At 42.2% G+C, this 27,984-nt stretch overlaps 1 protein-coding gene across 1 annotated transcript in view; it reads right to left on the bottom strand.

Moving 5' to 3' along the window:
* The window catches only part of DRD4 (dopamine receptor D4), a 43,055-nt gene extending 19,241 nt beyond the window's left edge, over positions 1 to 23,814 (bottom strand). The window contains exon 1 of the mRNA XM_063118404.1: positions 23,551 to 23,814. Coding sequence (XP_062974474.1) covers positions 23,551 to 23,814 — 264 coding nt within the window. The remainder of the gene's footprint in view (positions 1 to 23,550) is intronic.
* Between the last annotated feature and the right edge of the window lie 4,170 nt (positions 23,815 to 27,984).

Here is a 27,984-nt window from a genome sequence, read left to right as displayed (position 1 = left end):
TGTCTTTGTCACCAGCAAAGGAAACTGACTGTGTAACAACTTCCCATAGATGGGGAAGAAAGAGGACAAAACAATACCATTGTGATGAACTGATTAATTGAATTTAGCCTGACAAGAGTTTGGTGTGGTAATGGCTTGAATTGGGAGAGTAGAAAATAGAGAGGGTGGCATGAGAGAGAAAAGCAAATGAAGGTGACATTGGAAATGCACGCTATCGCTCCACTAAAACAAATAATAAAAAAGCCAGATGTTCCATGGCCAGGTGCCATAAATGCCAACTGTGCCAATACTGGGAAATTGTACACACAGAGACTGATAATCTGCTCTGGGCTCCACACGCCCAGCAGCTACTCCTCGCTCTAACGCTTTTCTCTCTTCAGGGGTTAGCAGCGCCTAAACTGCCATGCCTCTGTCCCACTTGCTGAGATACTTCACCCAAAAACATTTCTGTGGGAGGAGCTACTTCCTCCTTTGGAGCAACTTCCTTTCTTTTCAGGGGCTCTATGAGGATGACTAGAAGCAAAGGAGTACGGCCGGGGCTCCTCTTATAGCTTAACACAGGAGTTCTCAAACTTACTATCCCCTGGAACCTCCTGAGATGAGAGAGCTGAAAATAACTGGCACCCACCAGTCACAAGTTAATAGTGCAAAAGTGGAGCAAGTCACAAAATGGCAATTTCTGATATCATTTTATATTGATAATCAGTTGGCAATTACTGTTATCATTTTATATTGATAGCTAGTCCCCCTTTGGTAATTGCTTAATTCTTTGCCTCAGGTATTTCCTTGGGGTAGAGAGTTCCACAGTTCAGCTTTCTCAGTGAAGTGCAGGCATTGGCTCTGGAGATATCATCATGGCTCAGCCTCCTCACTTCATTTGTTGATCCAGAGTCTCTAAGCAGAGAAAACCTTTTATTTTATTTTCCTCCTCCCACTATACGCCTCTCAAAGTATTCTTATTCATCTCCTGTCATTTCTTCCCCTCTTCTCCTTTCACACTTAACTTGTTAACGCTTATCCCTGCCTCACTGCCAGTTTATTTCATTCCTCCCTCCTGCTTTTTCATTCACTTCACCTTAAAACCACTTCCCTCTCTTATCCTTTTCCTTCTTTATTCCATTTTTTAAATTATGATTAAAAATATTAGCCTACACAAGGCCTTTATTGTATGCTTATCATTCTCTACTCACAGTTGTTTACTGGTTCTTTAGATGAGTTTGTAACCCTCTAGTTTCGCTTCTGTTTTTAAAGAGCACTTACCCCAAAAATTTTTAGAGCAGGGAAAATGTGGTATTGTTTAATGAAAGCGAAAGAAAATGCAATTTCCACTTGCATATTTGTGCTATATTGCAGTATAGCACAAATATAGCATATTTGTGCTATATTGCTCTTTATAATATTTTGAAGGCTAATGCCTAACATTGGGTTAAGCCAAGAAACTGACTGAAAGGAGAAGTCAGGGAAAGCGATAACAATAAATGCTAATATACTGGAGCTTGTTGATGTAATTTGCATTACGAACATTGCAAGAGAGAGCTAGTTTTAAAAAAAGAGATGGGTTGTATTTTGACTGGGCATGGTCTTGAATTTTAAAATTCATGCACCTGTTTTAAGGCACAGTTGCTTCCAGGGTGTTGGAAGCAACACTCTAATGTCTCTACCTAATGTTGGAAATTAGGCAATCATCAGACAAATCCTGTTCCTCATTAATGTTAACTTCTCTAAAAAGGACTGTTTTACTTTCACCTTTGGTTCTTCTCCTCTACTTTCTTGCATTCCTTTCCAAAGGATTTTTTTAAAAAAAGTTTTGTAAGTTACGTACTGGCTAGAGAAGCTACTGTATACTCATACTACTATGTAATAATCCCAACATTAAACTCACACAAACACACCCAAAAGGAAGAAGAGAGATCTGCCAATGTGGAAGTAGATCCCTAACCCCAGCTACAGCCAAAGTACTGCTACTGTTACACAATTCCACACCACATTGCAGGACTTCATGAAAGCACTTCCATCTATTCCAGTCAACAGCGAGAGGGGTGGGAAAGACATCCTCCCAAGCTACGGAATGTCAAAAGTTCCTTGCCACAAGAAAGTATATATCTACTTTCTTTCTCTTGTGTTATGTGAGTGGCACATCAAATTTTCTATATGTCACAGCAATGCATGCACTCCCATGAAATCAGCTGAACTGACAGAGCTGGGGTGAAAGGATTTCACACATTCAACCCAGTGAGGGACCAAACTCAAGGAAATAATGAAACAGTAATTGATGACCTGATGCATTTTGTGTGTGCAGCTGTACTGATGTTAATAGCAAATTACCAACCCATTCCTTGCTTGTCAGAACTAGTTTACAAGTAGTGCTAAAAAAATAGCCCCAAATGAATATCAGGTAGCAGATCATTTACAATACATAATTTTTTAGCTGTTCTTTTATATATTTCCTTGCTTTCCCTTTCAAGGTCTGCATGGTGCAATATTCGGTGGTGACTTCAGGCCACAATGCTATGCATACTTGAAATCAAACTTAAGAAATATGGTTAGGGTCAGACTGCAAAGCCACTGCCTTATTCCCAAGGTGCTAGATGAAATTCTCCTGATGATTGATTGATACACACACATTTATACATATATATACACAGCCCTGATAATCTTATTCAGAGGAGCTGTAAGCTGTGTAATGTCAACCCTCTGGAGGATGACCATGAATAGCAGTCTGTGCCCCATACTGAAGTCTGAACATGCTATTTATTTCATTTATATCCCACCTTTTTTGTCCAAAGAACCCAGGGTGGCATACATATCCTCCTCTCCATTTCTATCCTCACAACAACCCTGTGAGTTAGGTTGGGCTGAGAGTCTGTGACTGGCCCAAAGCCACCCAGTCAGTTTCCATGGCTGAGTGGAGACTATAACCCGGATCTCCCAACTCCCGGTCCAACACTTTAGCCACTACACCACACTGGCTCTCTTAATGCTGCCTTAGCTTTTCCTTTGTCAGAATATGACATCATGGCAACGGTATGATTAATGTCTATGGGCTGATCACAAGCTGGAATTTGTCATTAAGATGATATCAGGTTATAATGATGGCAGCTCTGAAGATTTTTTTCAGAGATCAGAATGCTTTATTTCATCCAGAGGTTAGAGTTCACAGTTTGCTTCTTATTGTAATATTCAATTTTTGAAGCTATCTTCCAAAAACTTGACAAAACACTAATTTCTATATACTTCTAAATAAATAAATGAGGAGATATGGGCTTCTAGAAACCACTTACGTGGTTTTCCAATACAAATACCAGTTCCATAACCTAAATCAAGGATTTGTTCATTTTGGTGCATTTACAGCTGATCAAATCTGCAATGACCCTCAGATGCCCTTGTTGCAACTATGTGCTTGCAGGATATAAACTGTGTATGTGGGGAAGTGGTGCATGTTTCTCATTTCATTCGATGTCTGAATCTAGGAACCAGAAACAGCCACACTATGAGCTGTGTACATGTGTGTACATTGCATGCCTTCAATCTGTGGTGCAAAAATTTTTCTTGAACATTGGCAGAACCCTAACGCTACCTCTCATAGGCTGGATTTCTAATGCAAATATGCACACCGATAATGGGTCTTCATAAACACAGATATGACCACAATTAATCCCACTGATATCAACAGTCAGGCAACATTGCTCAGGACTGAATTCATTCAGAAAACAGTGTTAAACATGTTGTGAAACAGAAAACACACACCCAGAGCTGACTATTTAAGATGCCCAAGGCTGATACAGAAAACACAGTGGTCAGTTCTGAAAAATCTTGGCCTTGGATTTTGGGCACCACTTCTCTTCAACTGGCTTTCAAATTGTAACATTTGAAAGGGATGAGATAGATCCCTTTCAAATGTTACAAATCTCAATTTTCCATGTTACCTTTGTGACTTTTAAGCAAGAAGCTTTTTTCTGCATATTTATCCTACATGTACGATAACCAAATCCCTTGATATTTCTTTGATGCTTGGCTGAGGATTAACAGATGCCAAATCAGCTTCACACCAGTCACATGGTAAACTGTTACCTAATTATACTTGGTTGCCAAAGATTAGCTTGTCAAGGTACACAGTGTAAAGCTTTAGAGATCTTAAATGGCTCAGGCCTACTTTAAATAGTGCTCAAAAGCAACAAACCTGGTGTGCACGTAATAACTGAAGGGTTGCCAGGGACACAATGCCTGCATCACACTCACCTCTTCAGCGTTACAGGACAACTCATGATCGGCTCTTTTGTAGGTTGTACAGCCTCACATGTGAACCTGGACCACTGTGTTATTTAGGGGCTAAACAATCCAGCAGTTAACCCAAGGTTTATTATTGGGTTAGCTACTGCGTTATTTAGCCACTAAACACCCCAGTGGTCTGGGTTTGTACATCATACAACACAACCTAAGAAGAAGTCAATTGTGGTTTGTTCGCTAAAGTGAAATAGGCGGGGGCACGCTGCACACTGTTTGACCCTGACAAACCAGAGAAGTTCGCTTGGCACCTACATTGTTTTCTTTCCGTCGCCAGCTGAAGACTTTTATTTTCTCAGTATTTTAACACCTAATTTAACTTAAATTTAAACTTTGCTGTTTTAATCTCATATTTTAACCTATATTAATTTTTGCTGTGTGGTTTTATTCTGGTTGTGCTTTTTATATTGTATTTTGTATTTGTGTTTTAAATTTGTTGGTTGTTTTTATGCTCTTCGTGGTTTTAATTTTTGTGAACTGCCCAGAGAGCTTTGGCTATTGGGCGGTATAAGAATGTAATAAATAAATAAATAAATAAATGAGTTGTCATTACATGTGAGTATAAGCATTTATCTTACTTTTTGTAAAGCCAGGTTTTACAATGTTTCCATAACAGAGATCTGCAGTACAGATACTAAGACTGAATGTTTATGGCAAAGTTTTCTCATCATACTTTTCCAGGTAAAGGGACACAAGACAAGTTTGTCTGTCCATACGGCTGTCTATCCATGTACAAAGCCCCTCCCCCAGTGGCTGCGAATGAGCGCTGCATCAGTTAGATGACACAGCCACAGATTCACAGCCACCATGGGGCTTTTCTGTGAAGCTGTGCTGTTAAGAAGTTAGGGACTCATCCTGACATTTTCGTTGGGAGTGAGGTCACCCTGGCTCTTCTGCTATCTGACCTTGCTCTGAGGTCAATCTGGGGGGTGTTCCAGGCAAATGGTGACTGGTAATTGGTTGCTGGAAGACAGGAAGAAGGGAGCAGCTCCAGTACCCAGATGACAGCCAGAAACCCCACACTCTCTCCTTGGCACGGGGATTACCCGATGCCACCCCGCAGGAGCGAAACCGCGGGGTTTAGAAGGAATGCGGCACCATGAGTACAGACAAGTGGCGCAGAAGTGCCGAAATGGCGTCAGGAAGGCTAAAGCTCAGAATGAGCTGAGGTTAGCGAGGGATGCTAAAAGCAATAAAAAGGCTTTCTTCAGATACGTGAGTAGTAAAAGACAGAGGAAAGAAATGGTGGTTCAACTGCTTAATGAGGATGGCAAACTGATAACAGATGACAAAGAAAAGGCTGAAGTGCTCAATTCCTACTTTGCCTCAGTCTTCTCCCAAAAGCGGGTCTATGACCCCCCTGGAAAAAGTGTAGCAGAAGTTGAGAGGGCAGGATTACAGTTTGAGATTGATAAACAAATGGTCAAAGAACACCTAATTTCCTTGAATGAGTTCAAATCTCCAGGGCCCGATGAACTGCATCCTAGAGTAATGAAGGAGCTAGCGGAAGAACTCTCAGAACCTTTGTCTATTATCTTTGCAAAATCATGGAAGACGGGTGAGGTGCCAGACGATTGGAGGAGGGCTAACGTTGTCCCTATCTTCAAAAAGGGCAAAAAGGAGGAACCTGGGAACTACAGACCAGTCAGTCTGACATCCATCCCTGGGAAAATTCTGGAGCAGATTATAAAGAAGTCAATCCGTAAACACCTTGAAATCAATGCGGTGATCACTAGAAGCCAACATGGATTTGTCAAGAACAAGTCCTGTCAGACAAATTTGATCTCATTTTTTGATAAGGTAACCTCCCTTGTGGACCGTGGGAATGCTGTGGACGTCATATATCTTGACTTCAGCAAAGCTTTTGACAAAGTACCACATGACATTCTGATTAACAAACTAGCTAAAAGTGGGCTAGATGGAACAACTATTAGGTGGATTCGCAGTTGGCTACAGAATTGGACTCAAAGAGTACTTATCAATGGAACCTTCTCAAACTGGGGAGAGCCAACGAGTGGGGTACCGCAAGGCTCAGTCCTGGGCCCAGTGCTCTTCAACATTTTTATTAATGATTTGGATGAGGATGTGCAGGGAACACTTATCAAATTTGCAGATGACACAAAATTGGGTGGGATAGCTAATACCCTGGAAGACAGAAACAAACTTCAAAGTGATCTTGATAGGCTGGAGTGCTGGGCTGAAAACAACAGGATGAAATTTAATAGGGATAAATGCCAAGTTCTACATTTAGGAAATAGAAACCAAAGGCACAGTTACAAGATGGGGGATACTTGGTTCAGCAATACTACAAACGAGAAGGATCTTGGAATTGTTATAGATTGCAAGCTGAATATGAGCCAACAGTGCGATATGGCTGCAAGAAAGGCAAATGCTATTTGGGGCTGCATTAATAGAAGTATAGCTTCCAAATCACATGAGGTACTGGTTCCTCTCTATTCGGCCCTGGTTAGGCCTCATCTAGAGTATTGCGTCCAGTTCTGGGCTCCACAATTCAAGAAGGACGCAGACAAGCTGGAGCGTGTTCAGAGGAGGGCAACCAGGATGATCAGGGGTCTGGAAACAAAGCCCTATGAAGAGAGACTGAAAGTACTGGGCATGTTTAGCCTGGAGAAGAGAAGATTGAGGGGAGACATGATAGCACTCTTCAAATACTTAAAATGTTGTCACACAGAGGAGGGCCAGGATCTCTTCTCGATCCTCCCAGAGTGCAGGACACGGAATAAAGGGGTTCAAGTTAAAGGAAGCCAGATTCCAGCTGGACATCAGGAAAAACTTCCTGACTGTTAGAGCCACAGTGGACCCAATTACCTAGGGAGGTCATGGGCTCTCCCACACTAGAGTCATTCAAGAGGCAGCTGGACAAGCATCTGTCAGGGATGCTTTAGGGTAGATTCCTGCATTGAGCAGGGGGTTGGACTCGATGGCCTTGTAGGCCCCTTCCAACTCTACTATTCTATGATTCTATGATTCTATGAAAGCAGGACCCAGACACTTGGACAACACACCTTTAGGGAAGGGCTGTGGCTCAGTGGTAAAGCACATGCTTTGCAGGGGAAAGGTCCCAGGTTCAATCCACAGCATTTCCAGGAAGGGCTGGGAAAGACCCGACTTCAAAACTTTGGAGAGCTGCAGTCAGTACAGACTAACCTTCTCCAACATGGAGCCCTCCAAGTGTACTGAACACTAACTCCAATCATCTGACTACCGGTCTGGGGCTGATGGGAGTTGTAGTCCAAAACATCTGAATGGCATCAAGTTGAGAAATGCTAGTGTAGATAATACCGAGCTAGATGTGTTTGATTCCTTGATAAGGAGATCTATCACATCAGTGGATTTCGCCATTCATAAGTACAGATTCATCATCATCATCATTATTATTATTTGTATTTATATCCCACCTTTTCCTCCGAGGAACCCAAGGCAGCGTATATAATACTGCTCTTCTCCGTTTTATCCTCACAACAACAATCCTGTGAAGTAGGTTGGGCTGAGAGTATGTGACTGTGCCAAAGTCACCCAGTGGGTTTCCTTGGCCAAGTGGGGACTAGAACCTGGATCTCTCGACTCCCCGTCCAACACTTTAGCCACTACACCACACTGGTTCTCATTAACCCTGATACCACATCATGTGATTCCAAACCATTCTCATGCAGACTGTGGATGCCACTAGCACTAACTGGGGATGTTCCCCCTTTATTCATGGAATGTTACAGGAGGTCCAGAAGTTGTCATCTACCAATCATAGACCTCCCATGTTTTCCCACCACTTCTTCCGTCCTTTTCTTTACCACAGAAATTTGTTAAGGAAAAAGAAAGATGGAATTGCTGCACAATACCGTCTGTTTGGTAGTACTAAGATCACTGCTGTCTGAAAGCAACCTGGAACACTTTGTGTTTGCCTCCTTATCTAAAGTGGAGAGAGATCTCTGCTGCTGCAGCTTCCATACTGGCTCAAACCCAACATAGGCAACTACAGTATTCTGCGTTCCCCCTCTAGTGGAGGGGGGGGATGAGGGAGCACTTGAAAACTCTCATTTGTTTCTGTGCATCTCCAGCACATGTCCTTCTTCCAGTACTCCAAGAGTAAACGCTCTGGGCAATGTTCAGAGCATCGGAAAGTCTGAGTGCTTCCTTCCCACTCCCAACTCTGGGATTAGACACTGGCATTTTTGGTCTATGAAGTGTACTAGAGTATATTTCCCAGAGCATGTTTTTGATCTTAGATGGCAGGGCCACCATCTTTGCTCTATGGAGTATTACATTTCTTAACATGCCACAGAGATGCTATAAAATAGCAGTTTCCCCCTCAAACTCCAAAATTTAAAAGAAATATTCTTTTCCTAAACCTTTTTCCATCTCCCCCCGCCCTAAATATATAAATACAAAGTTGTTTATTAAACTACTGGCTTCCCTGTACCCTTCATGGGACAGAGAGAGCATAAAGTGATTGCATGAAGAATTCATTAACAGACTTGATCCCCTTAACTAGGATTGGGGCACATCAGTACAAAAAGTAACTATCAAGTATCTGTTGTTATTGAAACAATTTTAGAATTTCTGTAAACCACCCAGAGAGCCCTGGCTATGGCAGCGGTATATAAGTTTAATAAATAAATAAATAAAGTGCCATTTAGTGGTGGAAGATCCCACTCTTTTCAGGATACCACTTTATAAGTGGTTCTTTTCATGGCAGAATTTCAAAGGGAGACATCCTGGTCATTCACGATATCGTGCAAAGACCCACAAACATTCATTAGTGGCCAATCATGAGGGTACAATAAATTGCTTGTTTAGAGGAGCCCAGAGAGAGTAAAGTAAGCAAAACTTTGAACAATGTGGTTCTTTGAGATTTCAGAAAATGCATCACTTCAAAATGTATTTTGAGAATATGATAGTACTAAAAAGTAAGGGAATGAGACTACCCTCTGTTTCTTTGTTTGGACCAACTACTAGGGAACAAAGAACAACTTTCCCATAATTTGAAATACAGTGTGTTGTAGATGCAGATCAAAACCCACTTTTCCTTTCCAGAATTTTTTACCCAACACCTGTGTTTTGAAAATTGAAATAAAATGAAATTGTGGAGGAGAAAGCAATTGGACATAGTGGGGATCAAGTAACCCTCTAAAGATCTCAGATTTTATTATTAGTAAATCCAGATTGCCTCCCAGTGATGAACATCCCCTGACTAACAATTCCTTAAATACAACTGTTGTAGTGTAAAGGGTATGTGACATAGGGCAGAAGGTATGGAAATGAAGACACAGCTATTGGGTGTTTACAATACACACCACTAAAATCTTCATCTCCATTCACATTGGTTTGATGCAAGTGAGAGATCAGAGATATTTTGCTTGAAAAGTAAACATGGGGATGAGAAATGATAAGAAGTACAAATCTCCAAAACCGAGTAACTTCATCTTCTATTTCAATATATAGATAAACCCACAGATACTACTAAATTTGTGGAGAAGGTCACTAGACTTTTTTAAGAGCAGTGCCAGTTCTTTATTTAGGTTTTCAAAAGAGAAATCTGGTCTGACAAGACGGATGAGCAATACACACACATAAAAAGATGGCTGATGAAAGCCCCTATGTACAGTCTGTAGCAAGTCAGAATAATATGGGGCCAATGGTTTAGAAATGCAATGTCCCAGGTATCTGTTTGTAGCAGATAACAGCCATGACAAAGTTTCAAAAATAACTTGGAAAAGGGTCATTTTTGAAATCCTGTTTTCAATCATGCTGAATGAACAGATCTGTTGGAAATACTTCCTTTCCTCTTCATTTAATTACCACTTACTTTAAAAAAAATAGGAAAGATGTTTATGCAACAAGTTTTCCTGCAAATGCTACTTCAAATCATGGTCATTCCTGGATTAAGGGATGTGCTGCTCAGGTGAGTTTCCTTGCAGACAGGAGCTTGCAAAATGTTACACCGTAAAAGCTCTACTTGAGTATTTGCCCTCGGTGGGGCCGCACTTGTTGGCCACACCCCTTCTGTTGTATGCCCAGTTCACCCATACTGCCTTCCATGCATTGGTGGGGGAAGGTCTGAAGCAGAGAGTGTAGGCACGTAGACTCCACACACAATCTAGAACCCTGCACTATTTAAATGATGCAGGGTGCCTACACACGAACCATAGACTGCAGGCCTCCCTGCTCCAATGCATGGAAGGCAGAAGGACTGCGCCAACATGAACACAACAAAAGGGTGGCACATGTGAGGGGAATGGAAGCTTACAGAAGTAGGGCTGAGACAGGAATCCTATGCCTTTTATAACTTGTGTGGAAGGAATAAAAAGAGAGCCAGTGTGGTGTAATGGCTAAAGTGTTGGACTGGGAGTCGGGAGATCCGGGTTCTAGTCCCCACTCAGCCATGGAAACCCACTGGGTGTCTTTGGACCAGTCACAGACTCTCAGCCCAACCTACCTTCACAGGGTTGTTGTTGTGAGGATAACATGGAGGGGAGGAGGATTATGTATGCCGTCTTGGGTTCCTTGGAAGAAAAAAGGTGGGATATAAATGTAATAAATAAATAATAAATACAGCAGGTCCCATTTCTATGGCACAGGAAACTGCATTTCTCAACATTCATCCTTCTGCATAACTCTGATGAAGCAACCAACCAACCAAAAAGTGGATATGCTTCTTTTTTAAAAGCCTGTTCTGTATTGAATGTCGACTGCCTTAAAGTCAGAAATATACCTAATATAATTTGGCATACATCCTATTAACCTACCCCAGTAAAGCGTAACCCACTGGCAGGTTAGGAGGGTACAATCCAACAAACTCTGGAGTAGGGGGAGAAGACAGCAGCAAACAGGCAAGCAGGGTGCAGTCGAGATCAAAATTACTGAAAACAACATCAGTCAGTGATAGGTTTTCGAGACAAAGCTCAGGGAGGAGACAAGTTGTTTCCATTAGAGATCAGTCTCTACTGAGCCCTTTAATGCTGCATGACTTCACCCCTTGCTGTGGAATGCAGAGCTTAAAAGGGCAGCTCCCTCGCCTGGAACCTAACACCTCATTGTCTCTCCACAAGCTCATGCACTCTGTGTTGACTAGAGATGTAAAATTTCTGGAAATTTTAAAGTCACGGGGGAAAAAACATTTTTTTCCGGGGGGAGGGGGTCCGGGGAAAAATGGTATTTTTCAGAAAATATGCAGTATTAGCACTTTTTACAGATTGAAAGTCACTTTGTTACTTTAGGAAAATAAAATGTAATTACGTACACGTAGGCTTGGCATAAAATTATTACATTTATGTACAAGTAGGTTTGGCATAAAATTATTACATTTAGTATATTAAAAGTACAGTGTATTCAAACAATTATTACAAATTGAATTGAATTCCCCCCCCTTTTTTGAGGCGGGGGGGTAACAAATGGAGCTACAAGCTCCTGAATTTAAGGAACCCCTGAAGTGTAAGGGACCTCTTTGGTTTTGTCAGTTTATGAGGAACATTAAAAAAACAATTAAAAAAAAACCCAGAAGAAACCATCAACATTAGTAAGAAAGAAAAATATTTATGTCTTTGCTAGTCCTCCGCAGTGTCAAGCAGGCATAAAGCACCCATTCCCATAAAAAGAACTGAGAAAAAAAGGGAAGAACCAAGATTCAATGCCAAATGACATTTAATCAGACTCATTTTCTGAGCTATAGCTATCATCAGTTTCGGTCTCTGCTTCAATGGCAGTGTCCCCTAGAGGCAAAAATGCATTTGAGAGTTGTAGTCTCAGTTTGCAACCTAGGACTTGCTTGTCCTCGAGTGCAAAGAAATTGTAATAATCTGATACTGTACATAGCTGTTAGAAATCATTTGGAGAAGTAACTATATGAACACCTTGTTTTAAACATTTTATTCATCATGCTAAAATAAAACATTCTATAATCCATTTTTCCTCATTTTTTTTTCATTTTTTCAGGGGAAAAAAGGCTTTGAAAAAACAGGGGGAAAACTGTTCCCTCCCGATTTTTTCCAGGGTGGGTGGGTGGAGTTTCCCGGGCTTTCACATCTCTAGTGTTGACACACCACCTTGATGGAGCACAAAGCCCTTGGAGGCAAGTATGTCAGCCCCTTTATGGAACTAGCCTCCAAGGCTGATCTCTCTGGGGGTTCAGACTGAGGGGTCTCAGGTACCTTGGGCTCAACAATAGGGCTCAGGCCCAGTGCATCCTCAGTCAACACCAGTGTTCCCTCAGACTCTGCGCCTGGGTTGCTGCTGGACTTCAGGGCCTATGAAGCCAATGGAGATATACTTCACACTTGTTGGGGTTTTTATTCAAAAAGGATGCTCCTGCATCGCAAAGGATCTCTGATGTATTATAAACAGAGTAATATGAAAAAATATGCAGAGAAAAGACAAAAAGAAAGAAAGATGAACTAAGCATGAAAAGGCCTGTATATTAGTACTGGGGACAGGAAAGCCCCAGCCAGGTTAATCACATTTTTCCTGGTGAATAACTAGTTGCCCTTGAAAGTCACCGTAAGTCCCCTCCTAGCAAGCAAAAGAAATAAAAACATTCAAGAGGGGCACCAGTCAGCCAACCGCTAATAATTCATTCTGCTTTCCTAATGAACTGTATTAAAAAATAAGTAGCTAAGTGGTTAACCCAGACTTGACTGAATAGGGAGCATCAACCTTGAAAGAAAAGGGCTATAATATTAAATTGACTGCCTGCTGGCATCACCTTTCATCCAATACTAATAGAATTCACGCTGGAGATGATAGAATGAACTACTAGGATCTTAATAGAGAGAAAATAATTCCACACTGCTCTGCCTACTCCAAATGGCTTGCAGTAGAATTTCTCTGCTCTGGCATGAAGAAATAATAGATACTGTGGGGATTACAGCAGAGCTGCCAACCTTTCAAATATGATTGTAACGCTAGTGACATTCTGTATTTCTTACAAAGTCCACACCCCTGATATGCTAGATATGAAAAGCTTGCCAAAATCCCCTGAAAACAAAGCTGATGTTTCCATGTAAGGTCTCTATTTTAACTCTCATGAATGAGAGCGGGAAAAGTGTTACCTTAAAAGGATTCAGAAGTTGAGGCCTGGTGCAAACTGATGCTGGCAATCTCTCAAAATGGTAACCATGAGGGGCTGTTTACACATCACATGAACATGTGTTGACACTAAACATGTGTTTACACTGTACGCTCATTCAGATAGCTGTGATAATTTGTCTACATGCATTCATATTGGATTTGTACCCAGGTTCTAGAATCCTATTAAACATAGGCGTGCGCAGCACATTTCATTAGGGGGTTCAGCCAGGGGTTGGTTTTTTTAAGGTAAACATTGATTAAATATATAGTAATAAAGGACTTTTTTCCATTCATCAAACAAACAAAATAAACTAAAACTGAAGTAAACTGTATTTTTTTTAATTAACAAGTAATCTGTACTTTAAAAATACACATTTTAAAATGGAGACTCTGAATACTGTTTTTTGCTGTAGTGATAACCAGGTATATATAAAGATATAGTCAATTTTCACCATCTTTAAATTTAATCAGATAATGACCTAATCCAAACTTACTAAAACAGATTCACATTTAAAACAGATTCTATCACATTAACAACAATGAGTGTCATCTTAAGTTCCAGCACCATACATAGAATACACCATACATCAAATGGCCTAATAATGATTTTAAAAGATTGCCCTGTGTGCTGCTGAGCAAAGAATTTGGAATGAGGTCCAGGAGAGAGACTTCTGGGGTGAATATAGTGAGGACGAGGGGTGGCTGCGAGCCTAGCATAAGAGAGGGCTGGCTGGAAAGATTTGGAAAACTTGGGGGAGTGTAGGAGATCTGGAACTAGGGGCATCTCTGGAAGGCCGCGAAGGGGCTATTGGCAGAAGACAGGAGATGAAGGAGAAAAGAGAGGATGGGAAACCGTCACAAGGGCACATCAGTCTTCTTTACTGATCAATTGTAAGCCGCTCCGGGAGACTTTTAGGCTGAGGTACGGGATAAAAATACTCTAAATAAAAATACTCTAAATAAAATAAGGGCAAAAGAAGAGGATTGGCGTAGGGGGAGCCCTGGGGAAAGAAGAGAGAGAAATGCCCCTATGTGTGGGGCTAGAAGAGGGAGAGAGGGTGCAGACAGGAGAGGTATGAGTGTCCCGGAGGGGAAAGGAAACAGAGGTAATGTTTAGCCTTGAGGAGAAGCCTGAGGGGAGACATGATAGCACTCTTCAAATACTTGAAAGATTGACACACACAGGAGGGCCAGGATCTCTTCTCGATCATCCCAGAGTGCAGGACACGGAATAATGGGCTCAAGTTACAGGAAGTCAGATTCCAGCTGGACATCAGGAAAAACCTCCTGACTGTTAGAGCAGTATGACAGTAGAACCAGTTACCTAGGAAGGTTGTGGGCTCTCCCACACTAGAGGCATTCAAGAAGCAGCTGGACAACCACCTGTCAGAGATGCTTTAAGGTGGATTCCTGCATTGAGCAGGACTTGATGGCCTTATAGACCTCTTCCAACTCTATTATTCTATGATTCTATGAAAACAGTAGTGTAGATCCTGCCTGAGACACCTGGGCCCTGTACACCTAGGAAACCCAATGCATATTGTTCAGTATCTAAATTATAGCCAGCTCTTGCCAGGGCTGGTCCAAGACATTTTGCTGCCCAAAGCGGAATAGCAAATGACATGACCCCCCACCCCACCCCTAAACTCACAGTGCCAAGCCAGTAAAGTCATTTTGGCACTTGAGGCCAGTGGACAACAGCTTATTATGCCATAATAAAGTTGTGAGTCTTCCAGATCTCACAGGATACTTTACAGCTTTTAAACACAAAAGAAGAAGAGGACTATACCACAACCTGGGCTTGTGGGTCATGTAACCAGCAAGTCCAGTCCAGAAAGGAAATCCAGACACAAGCAATTCAAGCCAAACCACACCACATACCCACATACTGTATAAGAAGTCCTACAATTCTCAGCATACCCCAGCCAGCCATGCTGGCTAGGGGATTCTAGGAGTTGAAGGACTTTTTTCTGTCTAAACATGCATAAAATTGTGCCTTTAACTTATCATGTCACACTAACAGGAATACAGGAATCAAATAGGATTTCCTTCTTCAGTGGGACACACTTACTTAGGAGTAAGTACCATTTTGTTATAGGAAAGGATAATATATTTTTAATTAAAATTTAAAAATAACTATCACCTGGTACAGAGTTTTCCTATGGAAGACCTGGCTGGTTCACTGTTGTAATTATTTGATTGGGACTGAAGTAGAAGGGCACTAATTTTGCTGTACTTATTGTCTTTAAATATGGTTAAATATCCCAATGTGGGATGTACTTACTGTCTTTAAATATGGTTAAATATCCCACAGTTACCTTGCTATTCTATTTCTACAATTCTTTTTCTCCTGTCCTTTCTTCATCCTCTCTTCATTTTCAGGCTGCATCCGGTGCACATTTACCTCAGAGTAAGTTTGATTGATCTCAGTGGGGCTTACTTCTGAGTAGACATACATAGGATTGTGCTGCAGCTCTGTTTTAAAGTGACACAAGAGACACACATACCATATTTACCAAAAGAATGGCTTGAAAAATAAGTATTGTAGAGCTAGGAACAGTGTAGGCCCCTGACTGTAAGCCCCACCGCTGGCCGGCCTTCTCCCCCTCACCTCCTTCGCACGTGGTGCTCTTCTCTTCCTCCTCGTTGCTGCTGCCAGCTCTCCTCTGTGAGGAGAGCTGGCAGCAGGTCTCTTCCAGTGGTCTCTGTGAATTGGAAATGGGAGAGCAGCCCTTCTCCCCGAACATCTGTCTTTGCCCCTGAAGGAACGCGCCTGACGAGTGAATTGCGGGAAGCGCAGCAGCCCCTCGCCCGCCCGCCGGCCACTCTCCCTGCTCTGGCCCTTCGCGGGGAAAGAGAAAGGCGGAAGGAGGTAACTGGGGAAAGCAGCGGAGGAACGCACCCACAAAGGTCTCCGCTCCGCAGGGAAGCCCAAACTGCACTTACTGGCCCTGCCATACACCTAGCCAGGCCCCGCCCCCGCCCCCGCCCCCGCCAGGCCCAGCAGCAGGAACCGCAGCTGTGACCACAACGAGGCGCGGAGCTGGAGGAAGAGCAGGAACCGGAGTGGGGCGGGCGCAGCCGCTGGAGCGGCTTCTGACGGGCGGCGCTGCACATTTCCCTCTGACCCGTCTCCGGAGTGACGGCGCCTAGCTCGGCCCGCAGCGGCCTCAGAGGGGGTTCAGCAAGGACGGGGCAAACATGGCGGCGGCGGCACATTAGGGGGTTCAATGGAACCCTCTGCATCCCCTGTGCGCACGCCAATGCTATTAAATTCAGGGTGCAGATCAGGGGTACAGCTGTACCTGGCATGAATGAACAAACATATAATCGTGTGAAATTGAGGAATAGATGTTCACTTCATGTAACCACAAAAAGTGTGACCCCTTTCAGGACTATGTGGAACAGAGAGAGCAAAGAGAGTGGGAAGACCACAAGGGTAGTGAATAAAAAACATCAACTGGAGAAGAGGAGAGAATTGCAGCTAAATATCCGCACACAGCATTGTGGGTATTTAGCTCATCAGCTGTGCAATTACTGAACTAAACACACTGAACTGGACCCAGACTAAGGCTGCAATTCTGTGCACACTTACCTGGGAATAAATCCCACTGAACTCAATGGTGCATATGTCTATAATTTAGTTGCACCATTGAACTCAGTGTGTAAAGTCGATCATTTATTTATATTTATTTATTACATTTATATACCGCCCCATAGCCGAAGCTCTCTGGGCGATTTACATGATTAAGCTAGTTCTCATTGAAATCAATGGACTTCATTGCATCTAACTTAAGTTGGATCAAATCCATTTTCTGGGAAGACTGTTACATGGCAAAACCACAGTCCAGTCCAAGAAGATGAATCTGCTTTACAAGATTTTTGAACAACAGCTTCAAGGACAAGGAGGCCATCAAGCCATATCATTCAAAACTGTATTCAAAAGCTGTATATCACTGTGGGTAACATCTGGCCCGTGGACCAGATGCAGCCCACAGAGCCTTCCCTCTGCTTCCCTGTACTTCAATCAGGCTTTTAGAAAGCCTGTTTGTATCAACAGATGCTTTAAATTATCCTAATTTCCACACCTGGGGGGACGGGGACATTTTTGGAGTGGGGTGAGTCACTGCTGGAGAGGGAATGGCTAAACCCCACTCCCTGAACACTGTAAAAAAAACACCTTGAAAAATCACCCTTTGCTGCAATCAAGCTTTTACAAAGCCTGCATTGGTGCCAATGGAGGATTTTTAAAAACCTGACTGCTGCATGGGTGGGGTGTGTGTATATTTATTTATTTATTTAAAACATCTGTAACCCGCCCTATATCACTAAGATCTCAGGGTGGTGTACAGATAAATCATACAATATAAAACAATGAATATACACAGCTAAAAACAAATTAGACCATTAATCAAGTATACAGGTGCGTGTGTATGGGTGTGTGTGAATGAATGGCTGTTTGTTCTGTGTGCATGTGCATGAGAGGGAAACAGGGAGAAGGCTCCGCCTACTTTTCACAGAAGACCCTCCCACCTCTGGCATGTGACCCTTGGAAGGTTCCCTAAGAGGAAATGTGCCCTTGCGCTGAAAAAACTTCCCTGGTCCTGCTATATATGGTCAATTATTGAATTTATACTTAGAACTTTTCAAGGGATCATCTGTATTTTCAACCTCAGGTACCAAAACATCTTGTCACCAAGGCATGATTGAAATCACCATAATAAGCTAATTAGGCTTATTATGAGAAACAGCATGAATAGGATCTGATAACCAACTTTTTTTTACTTTTAATGAGCTGCCATCCACAAACCATTCATCTCAGAATCATCATTAAAGTCTATCGTACCATTATCAACTTGAGAAAATATTGAAAGTATTCCCATAACTGGTAAGCAGAAGAGAGAAAGGAACTGCTTGCTAACACTAGACAATAATAGAAATTGCGTTATTAGTAGAATTTTTAAAAATGTATTTTATGGTTTTAAGTCCTATCTTATGAACCACCCAGAGACCTTTGGTTATTGGTCGGTACAGAACTGTAGTAACTAAAATAAATATTAGATATGATATACATATCAAGTGTAGGTTTCACGTATATATTTTTGACAACTGATAACACTATAGGTAAAGCACTACTGCATCAACTCCTCTCAAACATGTTGACATGGTCAGTTAGTAGTTATAATAATGTATGCAGCACACTGAGGTGTGTTTTCAATTCCAGTATTAAACACAATGCTAAATACATAGTGTTAACGCTATAAGTAATAGTCCCACTGCTAAGCCAGCACAACTTCATTATTCTTGGTGATGCTCCCACCACTACTGGGATTTCCAATAGTAAAAATAGAAAAGAGCTTCTCTCTAAAGTAAAAAAAAAAAAAAGAGGGGGAGGGGAGCCACCACTGCTCCTCCTACTCCTCCTTTACCATTTGTTGTATTTGGTCTTACATATCTCCTAGTGCAGGAGGCTAAAGGCAGCCACAAGTAGCAAAATATATATTGTGTTTTTGGGCTGCTGCCTGCCCAAGACTGCAAAAATAGGTGGGGGACGGACAGACTGTCAAACACCTGGCAGGTCACAATAAATGGCTGGTGGGCTCCATTTAACCTGATAAGTCACAGGCTGTTGCCCAGACCTACTCTAGAGTTTTCCTACAGTGCCAAGCTATTCCAAACCCTCCTATATTTTCCAGACCCCCCTCCCCTGCCCCACTTTTGGCTCTCCACTTCCAGGGAATACTAATCTCATAAACCTTTAGCAAATCCTATCTGCCTCTTGCTTTGGCTTTCGAATGTGTTGCATACACAGGCAACTGTCCTTACACTGTACACTGCATGTTTTGAGGGATTTCAATCCAAACTGGTTGATGCTTAACCATTTATCCTGAGACACTTGGGAAATTCCATCTGAGCCTCTGTTATCTCCACAAGCCACACCCTCTTGGAGGCTTCTGAATATCAAGGTTTTAGGTTTCGAGTCCAAGCCGTTATCAGTCTTCAAAATTTAGCCCAGCAAATTGCTGGAGCCCTATAATAACTTCCTGCAACTCCACAGATTTTTGGCCTTGCACACTATATATCATATTGATCAGTCAAAACCGAACTCCTAGGGTGGCCACGTGTCTTACTTTACAGAGTTCAGTCCTTTATCTGAGTAGCTGTCAGATGACAGTCCTCTATTTGAGAGGTTTTCCAGTCTAAGATCAGTTTAAAGATAAAGAACTAGAAGAGAGGGGGAGGGGCTTGAAGTTGCTCATCAGCAGTTATCACCTGGACAGCAGACTGATTGGGAACACAGGCCAAGTAGTCAGTCTTCCCCACTATATTGAGATGGATTGCTTTTCTCTTTAAATTATAATTACTGTTTCTAAATTTGCATCTATAAATGTCAATGAGCTTATGAAAATTGTTTTCTTCTTTTTTGGTGGTGCATTTCTGCTTTTTGGCAGTGTGCTAAGTGGCCACCTTTTGCAGATCACAAGCTTCACAGATGTTACTATATTAAACTTTGGCTGGAAGATACTAAGGAGCATTTGACCTATTGGTTTTATACTATTTTGTAAGTTCCAACTTCCACCATCTTGTTATCGTCATTTTACAAATGTAAAAATCAAAGAATGGAGTGATGAAATGAACTGCCTACAGCAACTGAGGAAGATGGGAGTTGTAGTCCAATACATCTAGATGGCACCAAGTTGGGAAAGCTGGCCTACAGTATCTCAAAGGGGCATGGATACAAGAGAACCTAGGACTCAGTAATGTGTTCTTCTAATTATTGTAAATTAAACTGAACAATATGAGACATTTTCCAGAGAAAGCCAACATGAGTCCTTCAAAACTGCATGTACAGTAGAGACATTAAAACAGAATTGTATATTTTGAAACAAGTCTACAGCCGCTTGCAAAGGGTCAAAATAGTGGCATGTTTTTGTTTACCTCAATGGATTCTCAGATCAGACCCTCAGCAAACATTATGGAATAGCTATATTCACTAGCACATACATGGGAAGAGTGTTTTAGCTCAACAGGCTTCTTTTCTTCTTTAAATGAGAGGTACCCTTGGAAACATGAGTGCTTTTTTCACCTAATAGCAGCCTGCTAAGATAATGGATAATAATAGGGTGCAGTATGTATCGCATCACTGTTTCTAATTCATATTCTAATACATATTCCTGACATTCAATCTACTCCACATTTAGCTCCTCTCACACCTCTGCCTCACAAGACTTCCATTAACTTCAAATGACTTTGAATCAGATCTAAGAGGGACTGGCACACCTACTTTGAACATTACTCTTTGGTTAATCTGGGAAGCAGAGGCCTTTTGAAATGCACGCACACATAAACGTCTAAGAACACTGCCATAAGCCCTTACAAGTAAATAAAAAAAGAAAATAATCTACATTTTATTCATTTCTTAATTCTAGCTGCCTATAAGTTTTATCTTCAAGGCAGCATTAGCTGTTCCACAAATTTCCAATGATCAAGTAAACTAAATCCTATAAACAAGTCTTTAGTTCTGGAACAAGACGTTTTTCAGCTCTGCAAACAGCATCTAAATATTTATTTCATCTGTCAAACTCAGGAGACCCCTCATATAATTTTGGCTTGAGAATCCTTGCTCCCCCCAGACACTATCGGCCTTCCAAGTATCAATTAGCTAACTTAACCAAGCTACTTGAACAAAGGAGAATTTTAGGTTGCATTCCTTAGCATACTTTCTAGGAATTCAGTGGGATTTACTTTTGAGTAAACATGCTTAGATTCAACCCACAACTTGATTTAACAGTGTTTATACTACACAAATCCATAAAATTCCACTATATTGAAACTGGGTTAGAACACAGATTAATTTATTTTCCAATCCCTCCAGCTTATTTCGTCAGGTTACACAGATACCTGCAACTTTTACATCACTCAGTGATAGGATTATTGTAGATTTGCTATTTATTAGCCAACAATGTGTAACCAGCGTTTAGGCAATGTTGGATTTAGACGAGAGTGATCTAAACATAAACTTCATTTCTGCAACAGATGTAATGAATGGCTTTGAGCAAATGATCCCTCAGTTTTTTCACATACCTAAAAAGAGAATCAAATGTATCAGCTTTTTCACATACCTAAAAAGAAAACCAAATATATCAGCTCAGAATGTTAGTGTAAAGACATAAAGGACTGTAGTTGCAATGAAATGCATATGCAATGAAAATAGCAAAACCATCCTAAATATGTTATCTTATCATTAAGTTGACAGATTGTGTGTACAGTTCCAGAGACCAACACTATTTATTTCATTATATTTATACTACATCCTTCTAACAAGGAACTGAGGGCAGCGTACACAGTTTGTCCCCACTACACATATACATTTTATTCTCACCATAACCCAGTGAAGCAGGTTAAACTGAAAGATGGCGACTGGCCCATGATTACACAACGAGATTCATTGCTTGGTGGGGTTTTGAACCTGGGTGTCTCCAATCCTAGTCCAGCACTCTAACCAATACATCACAGTGGCTCTCATTAAGAAATATTTTTACATTTATATATATTTATACCCCACCTCTCTTCCCTCCAGGTGACATACATGGGAGTTCCCACGGTCTCCCATTAAAGCACTAACCAAGCCCAAACCCCCTTAATTTCAGCAAGGTTGCTGCATCATGTGCCTTCCTACTACATTAAGCAAATACATTTAATGTTCTTAACAGACACATTATATATTAAGAATATAAGAGCCATATTGAATCAGGCCAAAGTCCTATCTTGTCCAGCGTTCTGTTCACACAGTGACCAACCAGATGCCCCAATAGGAAGCCCACAAGTGGGACATGAATGCAATAGCATCCTCCTGCTCATGTTCCCCAGCAGCTGGTATACAGAGGCATATGATGGGAGTGCTGGCAGAAAACTTTATAAGCAAAAACACACACACGAAACAAGGGCACTACAGAATTCCAGCATCAATTCTGTACAACTATACTAGTCTGGGGGGAAAACCCCACTTCATTTGAAGTGTATTTCTGCACTGGCTATTGTCAGGGAATAGAGATGCATCTCCAGCAGACAATGGTCCACAATGTACAGCCTCTCGGAGCTGGTGCCCTGCCTGTCTACCTAACAAACCAAGTACATGCAAGGGTCATGGTCCATTCAGGAGCTGGGCCAATTCCAACGCTTTGTGTTTCCACTGTCCCTCTAGTGCTACAGGCTCACCTAAACAGTGCAATACCCCCGGGTACAGACCATGGCACTGAAACTGTCAATTTCCAACATTTGTTGCTACATGAACCTAGACACCTATACAATGCTGCAGACGAGCATGGCAAGCTTTCATACAAAGATTTCCCGATGCGGGATTTATATTGCGGTAATGGTGACCAGTTGCAATGAACTTTTGTACTTCAACAGCACAAGAAAAAAGTGGTGCTAGCCCAAAAAAGATGAGGGTGAGGGAGAGAAATTTGCCACCCTGTGCATCTTCCTTAGCAGAGCAGTAATTTCAGCTTGGTGCTCGCATTCCAAACCCAGCACTCTAGCCAGCGCATGACACAACAGTACACTAACACCACGACCGCACATTTGTCTACTCAGAAGTAAGTCCCTCAAATTTAATGGGACTTACTTCTGAGACATCTTACTTCTTACAATCCCAGACATGGGATTGCAGCCTTAAGTACTTCTTACTTCTTACAATCCCAGACATGGGATTGCAGCCTTAAGATAGCTGTGCAGTGGAGAAAAAATTGGAAGCTGCACCAGTGCAACCCTGTGATATGAGAAGCTGCATCGGCTGAAACCCGTTATACACAAGTGTCATTAACCCACTAATTGCATTTGATCACACAGTACACTGTGAAAGGAGTCATATTAAGGAAGCCTTTCCTTAATGACCAGCCACAGTTCACTGTACATTTTGCTTCTTTTAAAATCTATTTTAAAGTGTTTTATTTTGTTTTTATTTTATCTTGTACACCGCTCCGAAATTTTCAATGGGGAGCAGTATAGAAATATTGTAAATAAATAAGTAAATAAACAAATGAATATTTCCATAGGTATTTCTCAACCTAAGTGGTGCCTCTCTTTTCAAATAGAAGATCGGCTGGCAATAATTCTCCTCGGAAGCGAACAAGGGGAAAGAAAGGTCAGAGGAAAAGAAGCGAGAGGCTGGCTGGACTTTACCTCTGAATAGACATAAAGAGGTAACACCAGGATGGCCAAGAGAAGGTCCGCCACGGCTAAACTGACGATGAAATAGTTGGTGGTGGTCTTCAGCGCTTTTTCCGTACAGACGCTGAGGCACACCAGCAAGTTCCCGCTGATGATGAAGAGGATGAGGAAGACGCCGAAGACCAAGGCGGCGAAGTTATAATCCGGTTCCTCTTCCGGAGTGGTGCAGGTGGTGTCATTGGCAAAGAAGTCTTCTTCGGTGCCGTTGGGCCCCATGGCCGCCTGGCTACGTCTGATCGCCCCCCTGTCCCGCCCTTTAAGGACCCGAGTCCTGCTGAGGAGCCCTTTTCTGCCGCGAGCAAAAGGGCCACTCGTCGCAGAAAAGCTTCATGGGCGCTTCATGGCCCCAACCAGCCCTCCCTGGGGGACGAGCAGCGGCCCGGCGGAGGTCGGCAGACGAAAGAGAATCACATCTCCTTGGAGCCGGCTAGACAGGAGTCAGCGCCGCCGAGGCTGCCCCACTCCATGCTTGAGATAGCGGAGCGGCTGCGGCGAAGGCAGGCAGGCAGGCGCGGGAAACCACGGCAAGCTCCTCGCGGCCAAAGCGCTCGTTTCCCGGGGCCCCGCCGAAGCAATGCAGCCCCTTCGCCAAAGTTTCTTCACCAGCGCGCGAAATCAACCACTAGCACGGGAGGACGGAGCCTTCGGCAGAGCAAGTCTATTCAGAAAGAAGCCCCACTGAATTCAATGGAGTTTACTCCCAGCGGTAAACGGGTCATAGGATTACAGCGCGTAGCCCACCTTCTACGTGTAGAGAGAAAACGCGCAGGCACTGTTCCCCGACTTTTTCTCCTCAAAGAAAGGTCCGCTGCACCGAAGTGAACGACATGTGGGTCACCCCCAGGCTTGGAAAGCAAGCTGCTTAAAAGAAATAATAATAGAAGTCTGCAGGGGCGGCGGGGGGCGAGGCCTGTCTGTTCCGCGTGTGGGGTCGGAGCTCCAATCAGCAACGCCTTGAGCTGCACAAATGCGTGAGGAGTCGGGGAGCTCAAGACCTGTAGTTTCTCCACAGCGCCCGGCACGCGGGTGAGATGAATCAGCGCCAAAATTCACCACCTGCCGCGCGGGGATTCCAGAGCGCCAGCGGATTAGCTGACCGAGTGCAGCGACTCTCTCACTGCACGTGGCGCTCCTTAGGTAATTTTAGAAGTAAGTTGCCTCTCCCCACCAAAGAAAAGCAGCGGGGAACTTGAAACCTTTCCAGGTGACCCCAAAGCCCGAGAATTTCTAAGCGCGTTGTGGTAGAAAGAGTGGTTGCTCTTGCCACGTGGTAGCCTTCCTGCAAGTGCTCACAAATGGAAGGAGAGCAAAGCCTCCTCTAAATAAATACATGAAATAATACACATTTTCCTACAAAATAAAATTTTGTAGAGTGGTGGGGCAGTGGGAGGGGGCAGCCCTTCTACTTTGGAACTTAATAGACCAAACTGCCAATGATGAAGGGAAAATGCATCTTTGCTCGAGTTCTTGGGGTTTTTTTTTTTAAATGAACATTGAAAAAGTTCACACTCAGAAACTGATGCCGCTATTGGAGGGGGCAGTTGTGTTGCGTCATTAATAGCATAACAGGCAATATTCTGTAGGTGCCTGTGTGACACTGCTACAAGCTACAGTGCTGCACACGGCAATCACAGTTAGCAATCTCTGGGGGAAGACACATTCAATAGTTTTGTGGGGGAAGATAAATCACACACACACACTGTACAAAAATATAGCACAGAAACTCCACCAGGAGGGATGTGTAGATCTGCATAACAAATGGATTACTGTGCATTATTTTTTGTGCTACAAACTGATCATCTGAAGAACTTCGAAGCAACAGGGGCGTGATTATTTCTGGGAATGGGGCATCAGGGCTCTAGATTCTAGCATATGTTGCTTAGTGTCTCAACATTCAGTCCATCAATGTAAAATATTTTATTCTATTCCAAAGCTCCTCTCAAATATGTGGCAAATTTTTATAAGAACTCATTATTTTTAATACAAGCGCTTACAAAGAACTACAGTTGGCAGATACTGCCTGTGCTTAGAAGACACAGTTTTCTTCTGTCCTAGGAGAAGTATGTGTCTCTTCTGAGATTTCTGCCTGCATTTCCTAGTGGTGTTTCATTCTTATGCAGATATATGCAGATTTAAACATTTAATTGATTATAACTCATATGAATAATCAACTGAAAGACTACTTTAATTAGATGACAGCCCTTAATCATGTCTTACATTTTTAAAAAGGTTTTATTTTCATATTCGCTGTCTCCAACTGGCTAGCCTCATGCAGCTTCCAGGTGATGTGAGGATTGGCATATAACATTTGATTTCAAAATGTCTGGTGCCTTAGCTGTGGGTAGAGTGTGGAGTCTTGAGGAGAATCCTATCTGTTAGCCATAGCTTTTACAGCCACCAATACATTCTGTGCATAACAGGAGAAGCAGTACCTGAAGGAAATTCTCACCCCCTCCCACACACACTAACTTTCTGAATAGCCCACCCTAAAATCAACTTATCTTATACAGTGTTGTCATTTTCTAGTTGAATTAATTTCATTCAGCCTGATATTGGTGTCCTGTTCATGGTAATAAATGAAGTACGAATTCATTTCTGGTTACTTTCAAACACAACAACTACAGCTGATCTTCTATCTACTTATCTGAGAGTAAGCCCTATTGAACTCAAAGAGGCTTACTTCTAGCAGAGATATGCAAGATTACACTGTCACTGTGTTCATTACTGATCGGAATTTTATGTTCTGAAAGGTCATCTGCCTGATCTTCTCAATGAACTTCTCAGGTGACTTTTTGAGGCCTGTGGGCATATTTGGCAATTTGAGAAAGTGCCCTGGGCACCACCATAAAATGGCTAAATAACTCCTTTGAACCAAATTTTAAGTACCAACAGAAACCTTTTACTCAGAAGGCAAACTTTTTCTCTCCCCTGTCTCTGCCAGCCAACTTATTCTCTCCATCTTTTTCTGGATCACCACCCATACACTCTGTGTCTCAGCTCAGCTCACTACCCAGACACATGTTCTCTCTCTCTCTCTCTCTCTCTCTCTCTCACACACACACACACACACACACACTACTGCCCCATTCACACCACTGCCTCTATCCATCCATTCAGACACAAATATGCAAGCACTCCGTGTATCCATCATGGATATACATACATAGTTTCAGATGTGCATGTGCCTCCCTTCTCACTGCAAGCAAACACACAAAAACTCACAACTGATTCTTTTTCAGGATCCCTCCAAATTTCCCCCCTAAACCCTTTTTTCCCTCCCTTTTCTCACACAATGTAGCCCCCATCCATTCAGTTATACAGGCACACAACTGCTCCCAGCTGTTTTTTCCAGCCCTTGCTGGCTTCCTGCTATTCCCCCCACCCACACATTACTTGCCTCCTGTGCTCCCCTTTCAAGCGAATACTCAAGACACTATATAACTGTGAAGTACTTTCATCATCATCTATATTTTCCAAGATGGCATGGATGCTATTATCACAAACAAACAATTAAAACAATATCCTTAACTGATGCAGAGAGTAATTAGGAGTAAAAACATACCCATTTTCATTGGGTGTTTTTTTAAAGTAGAAATACACACTTCTGTTCAAACTGCACCCTTCCCCCCTCCAAAGGCTGCACACATTCCTAAGAGAAAGTCTCACTGAACACAGTGGGATTTACTTCCAAGTAAATGTTGGACAGCTCGATGAAAATGTCCATGCAGTGGGTGGCTGCTGTAAACATGGAGGCAAACTCCATGTTAGGCATTATAAGAAAAGGAATTGAGAATAAAACGACCAGTATCATACTGCCCTTATACAAATCTATGGTGTGACCACACTTAGAACATTGTGTACAGTTCTGGTCACCACACCTAAAAAAGGATATTATAGAGCTGGAAAAAGTACAGGAAAGGGAAACTAAAATGATTAAGGGGCTGGAGCATCTCCCCTATCAGGGAAGGTTACATCAACTTCAAAAGGGTGAGAGGAGTCTCCTACACTATAAATCTGGCAGCAGTGTCTCATGGCTTCATTTGACTTTTTTTTTTTTTAACCTAGTACAACATCTAAAATATTATCTCCAGATTTGTTAGTATAAGAAACTATGTAGTTTCTTTCTTTCTGATTTTTATCTACTAAGGAAACTCTGTTTCACCTAAGGTTAGAGATGGATCAGAGTGACAGCTAGACTTTATATTTTTCAAAATGCAGGATCAACTATTATTTATTTCTTCATCTCTAATAAAGGCATTCCTCTAATATAGATTTTGGATTTTTTGTTACTGTTTTTTGTATTCAGAAATGTTACCAAGTTGTTATTCTCTACCACCTTCATGCTGAGAAAAAAATTCTAGGGACAGGGATTATTGTCTGCTGAAG

Source organism: Elgaria multicarinata, chromosome 2 (genome assembly GCF_023053635.1).
Source record: "Elgaria multicarinata webbii isolate HBS135686 ecotype San Diego chromosome 2, rElgMul1.1.pri, whole genome shotgun sequence".
In the NCBI taxonomy this organism is placed as follows: Eukaryota; Metazoa; Chordata; class Lepidosauria; order Squamata; family Anguidae; genus Elgaria; species Elgaria multicarinata.
The sequence above is the reverse complement of the archived record's forward strand: the minus strand, read 5'-3'. Positions and strand labels throughout refer to the sequence as shown.